The sequence below is a fragment of the Haemorhous mexicanus genome, chromosome 3, assembly GCF_027477595.1.
Source record: "Haemorhous mexicanus isolate bHaeMex1 chromosome 3, bHaeMex1.pri, whole genome shotgun sequence".
NCBI classification, from domain to species: Eukaryota; Metazoa; Chordata; class Aves; order Passeriformes; family Fringillidae; genus Haemorhous; species Haemorhous mexicanus.
Window position 1 is genome coordinate 75,936,961 of NC_082343.1, and position 16,473 is coordinate 75,953,433.

General features: G+C 34.1%; 1 protein-coding gene across 5 annotated transcripts in view; it reads left to right on the forward strand.

The window, feature by feature from the left end:
- The window catches only part of ASCC3 (activating signal cointegrator 1 complex subunit 3), a 251,354-nt gene that overhangs the window by 50,326 nt on the left and 184,555 nt on the right, over positions 1-16,473 (forward strand). For all 5 annotated transcript variants that reach the window (XM_059842392.1, XM_059842389.1, XM_059842391.1 and 2 more), the window contains 2 exons: positions 15,544-15,744; positions 16,204-16,344. In XM_059842392.1, the coding sequence (XP_059698375.1) occupies positions 15,544-15,744; positions 16,204-16,344 (342 nt within the window). The remainder of the gene's footprint in view (positions 1-15,543; positions 15,745-16,203; positions 16,345-16,473) is intronic.

The following is a 16,473-nucleotide window of genomic DNA, read 5'->3' on the forward strand; positions in this document are numbered from 1 at the left end:
TAATGGCTGATAGTGTATATTAGGGATTGCACTTGGTCTTCATATTTCAGGGGAGGGGGGTCCAAAGAGGGTTGAATATGTGCAATACCAAGTGAACAAAAATATTGGAGTTAAGATTCAATACTGATGATGATCTTAAAGCCTACAAGTTCTGGCTTAATTTACTTCAATATGTGAGTTAATGGTATTTTAGAATTCTTTTAGAATTTCAGACACTGTATGTAAAATTTCTGCATCAAATTGTTTGATTGTTGCACTTACCCTTAAATGAAGCTCTTAGGTATTGTTTCATTAAAATTCTAGGAATAAATATTACTGCTTTGGCTAAAAGCAAGCAAAAGTATGTGCTTCATGCTGAAACAGCAGTTTATTGTCCATCTTGTATAAAATTATCATATTTTCCATTAAGAAAATTCTGTTTCCTAGTAGAAACAGTTGATTAACTCTTCATCAAAAAGATCTGTTGCTATGTGCAAGCTGTAAAGTGGTGTTCTGGTTTTAAAATTTACCTGTAATCTCACGTTGCAGAAATGCAAACGCTCTCTGTGACTTGCTACTAATTCACCTTTGAAAGACACTTGCTGTGCTTGAATATAATTTATTGCATGTAATATTTTTAAACATGTACCTTACTTGACTGCAGATTTCACTGCAGATAGATGTGACTATATGATTTCCTGAATGCTAGGAAGTTCTTTTTTCTTTCAGCAATGGAGAACATCTTCCCGTTATGATAAATCAAAAAGTATTTTGAAAGAAAAAAGTCTTACTTTATTGATATAGCTTTTAATACTAGAAACGGTACTATGACATTTTTCTGGATTCATAAAACCTTTCTACTATTCTAATGTGCCTTTGCCAGTAAGATGAGGTTTTTTGTTCAAGAGGATCACTGATTTTAACAAGTGCCAGATTGATAACCTTATTTTGTGTAACACCGTTAAAACAGAAAAACATATTTAAATAGTTTAGAGGAAAAGAAACCTGATAGGATCATGTCAAATAGATTTGATACTGTATTTGAAATACAGGTACATTGCAGGGATAGCAAGGCTTTATGAATGTTATGGTACAACTTTGAATTAATTGCATAATGAAATGTGAAAGTCTGGGCTCCTTGATTTAACATGACAAGTGTGTGTCTCAGCTTCAGTGAGGCAGAGTTCCTAGGAGCACAGCTTGGGAGGATCAGCAATTATGACCACTCTGCAATAACCAGGAGTTTGACCAGTTGAAAACCTAACACCAATGGAGAAGATTAGTAATGAAGTAGGTGGATATAAAGGAATAAATATGTGATTAAGAAATACTTTACAGGTGGATAATTTTGTCCAATAGTTTGAGATTATTGTTCCAAACATGTTCTACCTATATCTACGTTCTCCTAATTGGAGAGTATTTTTTCATATCTGGAGTCTGTATCAAATTATATAAAGCAGGTTTCCTAGAACATCAGAATAAGAGCTTGAGCTAGTGCTTTAAAAAGAGAGGAAAGAATGAACTGTCTCAGTGGAGTTGTACTGACCATACAGATTTTCTCTTTGAAAGTAATGATAGTAAAAGACAAAAAAAAAAAAAAAAGAATAGTCTCATATTTTTCATAATTATTGTTTTAATTTTTGAAATGCTTGTCAGTAAGGACTGTAGTTTGCCTTTAGAATTTGAAAACTGTGATTTTTGACACACCAAAAAGCTGTTTGATACTACAACAATCTTAGAGAGGACCTATCTCTTAATGCAGGATAAGAAATTGAAACTATTTTCTCTGAAGCATCTCCATGTTTGGCAGGTGTGACTTCTCTGGAGTCTGTCATCCATTCTTAGTCCAACATTATCACAGACTTAAAAAAGACACTATGTAAAATATATACATTTTACATAGTTAAAAATATCTTTTTAAACTACATCTATATATGTAAAACACATGTGTATAACATGTATATGGGGTATGTGTATATATATATTTCCCATTAAAAGTTGATTATTAAAGTAACAGAGGCTTTTAAATAGACTACTATGTTATATATCTTTCTCTATGCCTCCCTCAGCTTGCCAGATTTCTACTATTTTATTTTTAAGATCTGTATGCAAAGGAGATAGTCAAGCCAATCTCTGTCTTTATATGAGATGTATGTAGGATGCAAAAAAATAGGGAATGATGAATAATTGGAGGTAGATGAGAACTGAAGCATGATCTTATGTCAGATTCTATGAAAAGCAAGAGACGGCTTTCACTGAGCAGCAGCCTGCACTTACTGGAACAATATGTGTCTATCCACCATTGTGGAAGTAATAAACAGTTCACCTCTTTTGGGATAGGGAGGAATGAAGGTAAAGGAAGCAAATACGTCACATCTCACATAAGTTTTGGAGGTAGGCATTATATAATTGATCAGATGTAAGCCTGTATTTGCTCCAACTACATCCTCCTTGGCCTATTTATATGATGAGGCTTTTATTTTTGGTATGATGATGTGGATCAAATCACTGTAATGTGGCCATTTTAAAACAGACTATATTTATAGAAACTGGAAGGATTTTCACCAAAGTATAACGAAAACAGGCTTCTACTATTGTTTCATAAGAATGGGCAAATATTATAGATACTTTCCTATCATTTTGGTTTTCCAGGGTTACTGGAGAAATTGATAGATAACCGCTTGCACCCACAAGTCTTTTCAGATTGTACAAAATGTCTCTGATCTAAAAAAGCAACCAGCATAGCAGTTAGCAATGTAAGTCTTTTCTTAGTCCAAAATAGTGCTCTCTTTCTACTTCTGCCATAAACCTGTTGTTTGGTAGACTGGCAGCAGATTTATTTGCTTTGGTATGACACTGGGCAAGTTGGATCATTTTAGAATCAGACTGAATGAAGGTTTCCTTTGCAGCATGTTTTAGCTTATCTACACAAATTTTTCAGATGACTTTTCAGTGAAAGACTATATATTTTTTTTTTTTGGCCAATAGGCTTCTCCTTGCTTTTCAGCTGTAATATAATGCCCATACCTACCTTGTAGTGTCCTAAAATATGATCTGATCATTTGTTCTTTCAGTTGCCTTTGTCCCAGTCTCATGTGCAGTTTAGTTCAAGACCTTTTGTAGTCTTGTGCTTTTAATCCTTTTAAGATTACCAAGGCATTTGTCTTTTTTCTTTAAAAATCAGTTTCCAGGTGCTGTCAGGATATAGTAGATTGTATAATACTGAGTGAGTTGGCACATACAGGTGATCACCAAACCACAGCTGCCATGCAAAGAGTAAATTTACTTCATTACTTCGCCAGCAAGGCTGGGTGGCAGAGACACACAGAGACACAAGCTCACTTAGGCTTAGCTCATCCCAGCAGGCAGAGCCACACAGGGACACAGGCTCCATTAGGCTTAGCTCATCCTAGTGGATAGAGGGGGAAGGGGAGGTAGCAGCCCCACTACCAAACCCAATATATCACAGGGCTTCACACACTGGAGTTTATCACAGGGCTGTGCCTTTATGATCTCTCTCACAGCAAGGGGCTCAAGCACGTCTGTGAGAATGTGTTATCTCAATACAGGAATCTTCTCAGAATACTTCTCAAAACAGGCAGTCCATGAACAACACTAGGCATAATAAATGGAGTTTTACCACATCACCATTCTTAACAGTCCCAGCCATGAGGTCACTTTGAGAAAAACTGTTACATCCTTGTCAAATCTTCCAGTTTTCCAGTTTGAACCCTTTTGTCCCAACAAACACATTATAGATTTTTTTTCAATTTGTTTTTTTGTGTGTGTTAGCTTATTTATTTACATACTCATAATAAGACCCTTTTAACATCTTGTAAGTTTGTTGGTGTTACATGAACAAACCACATTTAAGACACTGGAGATGTTGAGAGGGGCAAGGATGCTATTGAATAACTGGTAAATATGCTCTTTGTTGTATCAGTCTGGGCTGTGTTTTTAAGTACCCTTTTATTTTCAATGGCTTGATACTAATGAAAGCAGGCAAAACCCACTGGTAAGTGCAGATAAAGCAAGAAAAAATCCTTGTGAATAAAAAATAATGTTTTCAAATGTCCTTTCGTTAGTGAGGTTGTAATTGAAACTTTAACAGATCTTCTCATTTAGAGAGACATTGTTTATTCTATGTACAACCTTTTTTTAAAAAAATGTTTAAAGGGTTTTTTTAAAAAAGGTTTAAAATCTGGATTTATCTCTTCTCAGGCAGAGAAGTTCAAAGACAAGAACAGTTAACTGATAATATAGCTCAAAGTTAAATAGGGACATCTGTACTGGCGAATATAGAGAACTTAATTTCTTTTAGTCTAGAGAACTTAATTTCTTTTAGTCTGTTCTTTAAACTAGCATGGCTGTGTATAATACACAAAGCAAAAATTGCTTTAAAATATTTATTAGATACTGTCTTGTAAGAGTTTTATATATTCTTATAGTTGTTTAGGTTGCTCCTTTTCATGCAAGTAGTAAATATGAATAGGGAAATGGACTAAAATATTAACATGAGATAAAATTGACTGCATCTGATTTGAATAAAATGTTAAGCCTGTTTCATTTTCTACACAGCTGCCAAGTGTTTGTATATTGTGTAGTGGTGCCTCTGAAATAGTTGAAAATCTGATGGGAACACTTACAAAGGCAAACCGGTAAAGGGCACCAGCTGCTGAAAGACACCTGCTGAGCCTCTGTGGGAGTAGATGCATCTGCCTGTACCTAGAAGTAATCTAACAAAGTACCTGCTTTTACCTGTCAGGGTTTTAATTTGTGTGAAGATTCTTCCTGTAAGACTGGTTCTGAATACTTAAATAAAGAAAAAAATAAGGCTGTTTTTTTTTTTTCTTTTGTTTTTGTTTGTTTTGTGCAGAAAAGCACCACTTCTGAGCAATTCTCTCATTCTTATAACTAGTTTAAGTTGTATTTTTAATAAAATACAAACCCAGATTTGGCAGCCAGAAGTCTCATCTACACTGTGTGTAGTGTGCTATTACAGGATGCAACCAGTCTGAAGGAGATTATGCTACCAAAGAGGAGGCTTTCAGTTTTTGTTTGGCTTAGTTTGAGAGATGTATCTCAGGGGGGTTTGTTAGAGTCTCTAACATATATAACATATATATGTTATATATTTTTCATTGTAGCATATTTCATCCACTGTTGATGGTAATGCACAAACAAAAATAAATTTTACAATCAGAACTAATTAGACAAATTTTCCAAATAGCTTTTAAAATGTTGTACTTTTTGTGTTTTGGTACTTAAACTTTTATTGTTCCCACACATTGGTGACCCTATCACACAATGTCGTCATACCTCACCTACCTTTTATTTTCCTGTGATAGGAAAACTTCTGTGAGCACTGCTAAGTTTAGCTGCAATTCATGAAAATAAAATAGCTGTGTTCTTGTAGAATACTGACTATGCTTGCAGTCTTTTCTTGTAAAATTTAGGAAAAAGTCTTCTAATATATATACTGTAAAACAGGGCTGCCAACGTGCATAGCAAAAGTGTGAATTTAAGTGAAATGGAGAAGAAAATTTAGCTGTGGAAAGACTATGCCAGCAATAGTTAATCCTCTGGGAATATTCTTCAGTTTACCATTCTTTCATTTTTACTTGATGTGTTAAAACTATTACTAATTTCAGCTATATTTACCTTCCAAAGCATTCTGATAGTTTTTCTGGGTTTTGTTAGGTTTTGGAGGAAGAAATAGTTTGTTGTGTTAACATAAGCTAAAGTAAATATTTCAAAAACAGTATTCTGAAGCCTTCTACATTAAAAGATTAAATATTCACATCTACATGAACATTTAGAACTAATACTTTTGCGTGCATAAAATAGTATTGTCCTAATTAGGGATCATTTAAAAATAAAGTGCAGAAAGAGATCTGTGCTTCAAAACTATACAGTAATATGAAATGTTTTTACCCTGCTCTTAAAAACAGGGTTCCTTGCTTTCAAGGAAGATAATATTTAGGCTCCAGTTTGTGAAGTTGAACTGACTGGAATTTAGGTGACTTTTGTGTATTGAATTTTGTAGAGTAAACCCAATGACCAGTAAAAATCCAAGAAGCATTTCAGGTAGACATGTTCTTACACTGTGCAGCTGCATGTAGCTCAAAAGAAATGCAGCTTTCTGGTTCACAGCATTCTTTTCCCCTTGTACTTAATCAGTGTAATATTTGAAATCCAATTATGTCTACCTGGTGACTTTGCAGCTGTTATAGGTTTTTTTGCCTCATTAAATGGTCATAACAAGTGAAATATTTAAATTGAGAAAGCAACTTTTTAAGTGTTAATTTTTCATTCTTTATTCATTGACACGAATATGGACTTTAGTATAAAGCACATGCAGAATATCTGGAAAGTTTTTAATTAAAACAACTCAAAGTAGTTTTAGTCATTTTGGTAATTAAGACTGGAGAATGAATAACGTGTTCTGCTGCATCCTGTTTAGGGAATAGCCACTTCTCAGTGGAATTTCACAGTCCAAGTGTGGAAAAATGCAGGAGTCTGCTTTACTTTGATAGCATCCCCAAAGGCAGCCTTTCATTCTTTGGAGTATTCGGTCTTCATTTAAGGTGAAATACAGGATAGTATCTTAAATTCTAATTCAAATTGTATCAAAGACCAAAATTGGTTTTAATTTTTAAGAAATGTAATCTCAAAGAATTGAGATTGTAATCTCAAGAATGTCAAATGTAATTCTCAAAGTGAGAATTTTGAAAGTCGAGGGAGGTATATGCTTGTTCTGAAATGCTGCAACAATTCAAAGATTACCTCTCACTCAAATTATTTTAGACAAGTTATAGTTTGTCTGATTTTAATGTTGTCTTTAATTAGCACCAATTTCTCTATGCTCCTTAAGAAATGAATCTTTCATCTTAGATGAGGATGGGCTGTGTCTTCCATTGATAGAAATGGGACTGAGATGGTTCATCAAGGGATTTACTTAGAAATCACCAAATAATTTTAAATGTTTTTAAAAGATTTTGGGGTAGAGGAGCTATATGACTAGAAGATTGACTTTATAACTGATGGGCTATTCATATGTTAGTAGTGACATTCTTTCAAAACTGCAAGAAGAAGAAAAAAGATAAATTTCTCTTGATATGGTGCAGTTGTTACAAAATTCTTCCGGCTAGTTCATAAATTGCGATTCATAGAGGAATTCAATTACCAAAAATAATTTTTATGTAGTTTCATAGCATATCATAATCTTTTTACTTGGGAAATATTAGCTGAAATAATTTCTATTGGTTAGAATAAAAGACTTCAGTTTCTGGGCTGCATGTTAGTAGCCTTTTTTTTCCACCAATGGCCAGAATGTAGGTAGCTACTTTCTCAATGCCTTCGTTGTCTTTCCTTATTATTTTTTGGGTTTCTCCCTTTGCCTCGCAGTGTCTATATTCTTGAACAACTAGGAAAGGTTTTTCTATATTAACTCTTTGATTGCAGTTGCTTTTGAGTCAGTGTGCATCTAATAGTGATGTTTTTTTCCTCTTAGGAATGCATTGTGTTTTCCCAGGGGAGTAAATTATGAGAGCAATATGCCGTCAACAGAGCTAGGAGTCTCTTTTAGTTGTATTTAAGTATAAGAAATTATGAGCATGTTTTCTGAACTGGAAAAAATCCCAACAAAAACTGAAGAATAAACTGTAGCATATAAACATCATTGGTTTCTTCGTTGCTCCATGTAGGAAAGTCAGGGAGATAGTGGAGATAGATACAGCTCAATATATAGCAGGCCAGGACTTCTAAAATGTTTCTTTAAAAATTGTAGATATTTTGAATGTAGATTTTAAATATTTTTTTAAATGTGTACAGTTTTTTGTGTTTCACTCTCCCATCGTTTTAGCCTTGCACAGCATATTTTTTAATTTTATGAGGAAGAAAACCTTTATTTAGTTACATTTAATATGGATGAAATGTGATCAAATTAAGCCCAAATCCTTCTATCCTCATAAGACTTTAACTTCTGAGGTTATTAAGAAATGCCACAACTGTTGCCAATTTTCCTTCAGCTGCATTAGTTCAAGGTAATTTTTGTGTAATTCACAAATGGCATCAGAAGGCTCCAAGAGGAGGCTGTGTTCTGATCTCCATTTCATTGCTATAATCTGGAATAATTCTCTTGACATTGGATACGTTTGAGTTTGCAGCAGTGTCACTGAAATCCACATCTCTCCTCTGTGTCTGTTTGGATGCCAAAACTTATGCACATTTTCTGTAGAAAGAGTTGCTTTTATGGAAAAATCTTTCTGAAGCACTTTGTTATCCAGTTCCTCAAATCAAATCACCAGAGGGTATAATCACTCTGTCTATAATCTTTTGTCATATTGTAACTAGGTTGATGAACACAACACAGTTCTCCCAGTGAGGGGAGGCGATCCCCCAAGCTGTTTCAGTTTTTTAACTCAGAGCAGTGAAAGCCTTACAGTGCCATAGTGGGGTTCTGTCATTTCCTTCAAACTGATTTGGGATATATACATGCAGATGTCTTTGGATTGAATCTATACATTGAACCCAAGAATATTTCTCAATGTTGTCTTTTTAGTACAAGAGTTAGTGCTTGAATAATTCAGAAGTCTGTAGAAAAGGTATGACTGCTGCAGTTGTTTGTATAGTGTTATTCATCAAAAGAATAGTTTATATATAATAAAGTTGGTGACAATGTAACTATAGACTTACAAGGATTTTTGTTGAAATTGCTTCAGGCATGTAAACTCTTAGCTGTCATATATGAAGGTAAATATTTTCCCTAAAATCTTTTGATTTTGAATAGCTCGTTCTTCTTTCTTCAAGAGTGCAGAAGGCAGGACTGATGGCAAAGAAAACAAACAAACAGCAACAACAACAAAAAATAAAAATAAAAATCAAAGAACCAAACAAAACCACAAACACACAAAACTAGAGATAGAGGCTTTTTATTCTTTGAGATCTTTTGGTTTTCACTTGCTCTTTTTTTTTCAAGAAGGACCTATGCTTCCACAGTTGGTAGGAGAATATTATACTCCTAAATTTTGCTGCAATTTGATTTTTAATGGAACTATTCTGGACTTCTCTGGGTGGAGTCTGGATCTTCTTTACTGAAAGCTTGTTTCTTGAACAGCACTCACTGTTATGAACTGCCCATAATTTTGACATTTCTGAGAATTGAGTAATTCAATAAAACTCTCAGTGTTTGGCAAATGTGAAGTATAAAAGGTTTGGATAGACAATGTTTAATAACAATTTAGAAGCAGCATTCCCAAAAAAGCAAAATCATAATAATTTTCATCATTTTTGTGTTGTGGTGACTTTGAGCTGGGGTGATCCTTTAATAAAGAATGAATATATAATTATTTTTTTTTCTCAGGAGACTTCCTTTTACTCCAATGAACTCTGTTAGAACCCAGGAGAATTTTGCAGTGTTCATTTTGAGTTTAAAGATCCTAATATAGTGGAAAGTATGGAAATTCCCCTGGTTTCTGATGGCCACTGCTACTTAAATACTTACTGCATTAACAAGTGAATGTGGTGATCATTTTGAAATATAAACTCTGTAGTTTTCTAAAAGAAGATGTTTCATTCCAATTAAGAACATATTGAAAGAAGCCTTATTTGGGCTAAAATATCAGAATATAATTTTACCCTTATGGTTCATTATTTGTCACTTCTAGGAATTCTTCTGACTTCTTAATCTTATTAAGAGACTGGAGCATCATTTGGGTGAGGAGAGTGTGAGAGAGCTGAAGAGGAGGCTCAGGGGGAATCTGACAAGTGTATATGAATACCTGATGGAAGAATGATTAATAAAGAGGGAGCCAGACTCTCATCAGTGGTGCCCTGTGACAGCACCAGAGGAAATGGGCACAAATTGACACATGAAATTTCATCTGAACAGAGGAGAGTAATTTTTTACTGTGAGGTGGTTGAATACTGGTACACTTTGCTGAGAAAGGTTGTGGAGTTTCCATCCTGGTTGATAGTTGAAATGTAACTGCGTAGGTGTAAAGGATCCTGCTTTGAGCAGAGGGGCTGAACTGGATGATTTCTAAGTTAAATGATTCTGTCATCTGTGGTTACTGCTAATAGTGACCCCAACAGCCCATACCATGCAAGAATTGCTTTCAGTTCTAGGCTAGTCAGGTGTAGCAGGTATGGTGTTGAAATAAGCTGCTGGTTCTCTGATGCCCTTTGTTATTTGCATCTGTCTAACAAGTTTTACTCCAAGCTTCCTTTATAGCACATAACTCTTCAGGTACTACACTCTGGATGAGGTATAATTTGTACTTACTTGAAGAAATTGTAATGCTGATAATGGCCCAAAGCCAGTCGTAAGCTCTATTTGGTACGCTTGTATAATTTTCATATCTCTGTGTATGCTACTTGTTCCTGCAGAGATTGTTCCCCTAAGTCCAATGAAATCTCACTGATATGATTTGGTGCTAAATGGAGCAGATCCAAACATCATGCAGTTTTTCTTTTACATGTTATGAGCCTTTGCTTAAAATGTATATGCACACTTTGAAAGACAACATTTCAGTCTTTGGGGCAGGTAGGAAATTATATTCTCAAATAGTTCTCCTAAGATGATATAAAAATAATTTTACTTTTATGCTATTTATATAGTTGCATTTTTATTTAATACTCTTCCTAAATCTCACAAGCTACCACTTTTTCATGTAAGTAGCAGAATATGAAAAGTATCATCAGGAGAGGGAAGCTGTGGAAGTCCCCAGGTATAACATCTTTGTTTATTTCTGGGTGTACCTTCAGTAACAAAATAGGATTTACACTGGCACAAAAGTGCTTTCAGTGTATAGATGCATAATTAGAAAGCAGGGGGGAACTACTAATTATTCATAATTCAGAAGGATAGGGGGAATGTATTTATTAAAATGTGTATGTGTATATACATACATATAAAGACATACGTTTGTGTGTGCGTATGAGTATATATGCATAGATATGTGTTTTAACCAACAACATTCTAGGGGACAGTGGAGGGGAAAGATGACCTAGAGATTAGTTATGTGTCAGAGCAAGGAACATCAGAGCTTCGCATCCTGAATTTCATGGGTTTTATGTAAAAAAGCGTGGATTAGTCATACTATTACCAGTTAGATCAATTAGTTTTTTAACTGAGAGTGTAGCAGAACAGCTGACTGCAAAATGGGATTTGTTTCACCTGAGATACATAAGGTACTTTGCATAAAATAATTCTACATTAAAATTAAGCCAATGAGTGGAGAAAATACTGAAAGCTCAGCCTTGGCTTATGGGTGCAGTGGATAATCTCTAAGATAAATGGGTAGTAATCTTATTACTTTGTTATAATATGACAGAAGAAGTCATCATTATGGAGCATTTCTACAAGGTCTTGGTGATGAACTGCATGGCTAAAACTCTGTCTTAAGTGCTGATAGTCTGTGCTGTTTAGAGAAGATGCTGCCACTATTGTGTTGCTGAAGCAGTTGTGTTTCTGAGCTGAAGCTTGCATGCAGACTGAACTGTATGGACTTGTTCATGAATATTTTTTTAATGACTTAAACAAATTTGTCCTATTTTTAAATTGCTGTCAGAGCACCAACACACAAATATCTTTCTGATTAAATTCCTGGTTTAGAATATCTTGATTAAGTGTAATCTCATTTATTCATAAATGCATTCTTTGTAACAATAAATTTGGTGGGAAAGAATTGGAAAGCTTACTGAAGTAAAATCATGAGATTTATTCATTCACGTCACAGCTGCTTTGAGTATCATCTGGTTTGTGGAAAGCGTTGCTTCTCGGTGGCTTTTCGTATTGATTCATACTTGTGTAAAAATGGCATCATCTCAGGCTTGAAATCCCGTTAGTTGAGAGTAACATTCAGATTGGATTCTACTCAAACTTCCTATGGTTTGTGTTGAATTCTAGGGATAAATCAGCTGTAGAAGGCTAAAAATGTTGCATCTCCTTCATTTTCAATAAAAATCACTTTCTGCCATCCAGTGGCTACCAGTCCTTTAAGCAAGAGAGGGTTTCACTGGTTTCTCTGGAAAGGAATTGGTCTGTAGAAGCTGATGTTTATGTGCCAGAGGGGGAAAAAATGTTCTGCACTTAAAAAATATGTAGTATATGCAAATGACAATTTAAAAAAGCAGATCTTCTAGTACCTTTGTCAAACTGTGGACTTCCATGCATACTGTTGCATTTCTGTATGCTTCCTTACTATTTTATAAGGGCAAAACTACTGCTTTCGGATTATGCGTTCGTACTTACTGCATGGAGTAAAATGGAATTTAGAAGAAAGATAGTATTTTTTAAGTTAATGGGGACTTAGTTTGAAGATGTCTTAGGATATTTTTTTCCTCTGGAGGTACTTTCTCTTGTAGCTTTTTTAATCCTTAGTAAATTCCTGCAGAGCCCACTTTGAAAGATTATTCATTGACTGTTTTGTGATTCTGAATGTTGTATATTGATTTGTGAATGCCGGCTTGAAAATTAATTGGTGTGTTGAATGAAAAACTAGGTTCTGGTTCAGAACCAGAATAATAATTTTTATATTTTTAAAAAATGTAAAAATAATTTTTAAAATAATTTTTAATTTTTAAAAATAATACCATTATTTTTAAAAAGTACTTCTAGTTCTTAACCAGGCTTTTTTGTGGTTTTTTTTTTTCGTTTTGGGTTTGTTGTTTGTTTGTGTTGTTTTGGGGGGGGGGGGGGGGGGTTTGTTTTGGTTTTAGGTTTTTTTGGTTGATTTTTATTCTACTCTTAATATTCCTGTTTCAATAGGCTTAGCATCTTTCTAGAAAACAAGCTGAAGTTAATTTTTCTAACTTCCTACACAGCTTCCTCTATTTTTTTCTGGAACATTTGGTTTTTTATTGCTGCTTACCAAGTCAGTCTTAATCCATGGTGTTAATATTTTCCAATTGGAAAAGAGGCAGGAAATTATTTTTATTTTTGTAAATATGTGTTTATTTTTTGCTTACAATTGCATGTCCTGGGGCTATAGTATATGTAATTTCTGCCAGAAGGAAAGGAAAAAGATGTTTTATGCTGCACTCTTAAAGTTTAAGAGAAGCTGGAACAGCCTATTTTTACAGGCAGTAGTTTAAGAAAACTGAAGATCTATTTAAGGGTATTAGCAATCACACTGCTGTAAGGTGATCTGTATGTGTAGAGCCACACAAATTCAGCTGGGTGACTGTGAAAAATTCCTGTCATCCATTTCTGAAGATACTTAGGCTGGACTTCATTTAGACAGCAATGTTTCTGCTTTTGTTTAAAAACTGCTTCTTTAAATAATGTAATATTGTGTAATGTAGTGCTTTATTAGTTCAATTCTGTAATCACTAAGTTGTATTTGTGAGTTTCTCTCTGTAGATTCTTTGTTATAAACACTCTAAATGGTGGTCATCTGTGTGAACTTTATGTGTTTATAATAGCTTCTAAAAGCAGCTCAATGGAATGGGAGGGGAAAGGAAAATCATAACCAATTACAAAGAGTTGTCAAGAAATCTCAAAATGAAGTAGCAGGCAAGTTAGAAACCTAAAATGACTAATGAGGCCATACAAATAGCTGATTGAACCCTGATAGCACCGAGATATTCAACAGGTCTCCCAGAAACCTTTAATACTTTATGAGTCTCATTCATGAGGATGAAATGAATTTTGAAGATGACACACAAAGTATACCTTATTTATACAAAAATTGGTGCAAAAAAAAAAAAAAAAAAGCTTTCTTCATGTAGTGTTGCAAGCAGAATAAACTGTGCAATAGCAGTGACAGTGAAAATTGTTAAAATCCTGAAATTCAACCTTTACAAATCTGTACAAACTTGATGAAAAGTGCACAAATTAGTTGCATTAGATTCTTTATTTTTCTTCCCCAACGACAATGGTTTAAAATAGATGTTTGGATATATTTGAGATTTTTCAATCCTACAAATACAAATGAACTTCATGATTTGAATAGTACTTACTTTCTCAGTCCGGTGTAGGAAGTTTTCAACCCAAAAGCTCCAAGACAAAGGCACTGTTAACTTGAAAAGGACCTTTTTCAAAAAGAAAGTGTGTTGATTGCATAGCATTTTCATTGACTTCTATATCAGTGAATGTTGTTTTTTCATGTTCAAAGCCATCTAAAATAACACTACAGTTGGTTAGTCAATAAGTACATCATTCCTATAGATTTAAGAGTAGAGCATTTCCATTATTTTGTGAAAATAGTCAGTCTCAATTTGGAATTTGTATCATAGGCCCTCACATGAGGCTACTACAAGGAAGCTGCAGCATAATGATAGACTTAATTTCGTTTGTTGCAAAATTAAGTATTTGATGTAAATAGCTGTTGAAGTTATCATTACTAGGCTTGCATTACTTGGGGAGGTCCTGCTCAAATAATTGGTGAGTATTGGAATGGATTGGGAAGAAAATTTGGTGTTGGAGAGGCTTTTACCATAGAAAAGCACTGTATATTAATTCAAGCACCCAGAATAATGGAAAAAAACTTCAGAAGATTCTTTGAGGCCTGTTCTTTACTGTACTTTAGTTGTTCCCTACAAGTAAAGTAAAAATTACAATCTTCAAATATATCAGTAAGATTCTTTTCATTTTTTGTAGTAGAAGCAGTGCAGGTAATTAAATCTATAGAAAGAAAATAATTATGCATTCTGCAGTCTATTTTAAACATCTGTGAAAAGTAACTAGGAAAAAGTAAGTTCATTAGAAAATTAATTTTATATTTTAAGGGCTGTTCCACAGTTGTGAAGGTTTTGTAATCTTCAAATGTAGGAATTACTGCTGTCTCTGTACAGTGGTTCTTTCTTGGTAAAAATATAATTTTTCAGAAAACCAGTGGGAGCAAAGTATTACTGTAACTGATGACTTGTACTTTATAAGATTTAAACATGCATTAAATTATTATAAGCATAATTTCCTGTATCAGTTATAAAATTTATTTTTTCAAAACATTCTCTAAGTTTGTTTTGGACTACACATACAAGTTTTATGTTCCTTCTGGTACTGCAGCTTGTTGTGAATATTGTTGGAGAAAGGTCTGAACATGGACAATTGTAAGGTGAAGATGCAAGAGAAAGCTTTCACTGAATTTATGTGTCTGTTTTTGCAAAATTGAACTTTAATGAGTTCAGTTGTTTTGCTGCCTCCTCTTCCAGTAGAGTAGTCATAGTTTTTCATCTTAGATTTTGAGATGTCTGTTGTTCTTTTCCTGTTAATGCTGTTTTACTGATGATTAGTTACTAATATTTCCATATTTTATTGCATATTGGTTTTGGTCCCACTCTTCAGTAAAAAAATTAGGTGGTGAAATAGTATGAGGCTAAAGATTTTGATTTTCACAGATGTTATCCTGCTATAACTTGTTTCATTTATTGATTCCCTATTTGAGGGTTGAGTAGATGTGGTACGGTCAGAATAAAAAAACTCTGAATAATAAATATATTACAACAGGTATCTGAAGGTATGTTTCCATGTGTTCTTTTAATATATGCATAGATACACACACAGATTTACAAACATCTATGAAAAATCCAAGATATGTGTGCTGTTTGTTCCAACAGATTGGACAACTTGCTTTTAAAGGCATGAAAAGGCTAAATCGAATCCAGTCTATAGTTTTTGAGACTGCCTACAACACAAACGAGAACATGCTGATCTGTGCCCCCACTGGAGCTGGGAAGACGAACATTGCCATGCTGACAATCCTTCATGAAATTCGCCAGCATGTCCAGCATGGTGTTATCAAAAAGGATGAGTTTAAGGTAGGAGTTTAATGAACCAAATAACAGCTTTTTAACTTGCAAGGTAAAATCTATTGTATGTCGTACATTGAATATGAAATCAGGAAGTTTTCAAGGATATTAGACTTTTCCAAGTTAAAGATAAGGCTAGTTTTGATCTACTTCATTATTATTAAAGCTATTCTTATTTGTGTTCTAAAAATCTTATTATGTGAATAAAAAGCTATGAAAATGCATTTAGCTTTCATGCAGAACCAATTTTCAAAGCGATGAGGCTGTATAAACAAAATCCATTGTCCTTTAAACAGCTGCACACTTATCCAACAAAGATAACTACTTTTCATATATCACTATTAAGATTTTTCACTGTAAGTGCCTGGCATCATATTTCACAATAAATTGTGATTTGTAATGGTTGCCATGAAACAAACGACATTGTGAGGTTTGCTCATTTATCAAGTGAGTGTTGTTTTGGTGCAGATTGTGTATGTTGCTCCTATGAAGGCTTTGGCAGCCGAAATGACAAATTACTTCAGCAAGCGTCTGGAGCCACTTGGCATTACTGTGAAAGAGTTGACTGGTGATATGCAACTGTCAAAAGGCGAAATTCTGCGAACACAGGTATGCTTAATCCTTCCAAATACTGTTCTCTGTGTGTGTATTTATACCTTTTCATAGGTACACTGCTCTTCAAACTCTTTGTAACGGTATTGGTGAAGCAGCTGAAACATTAATATTACATTTGTAATT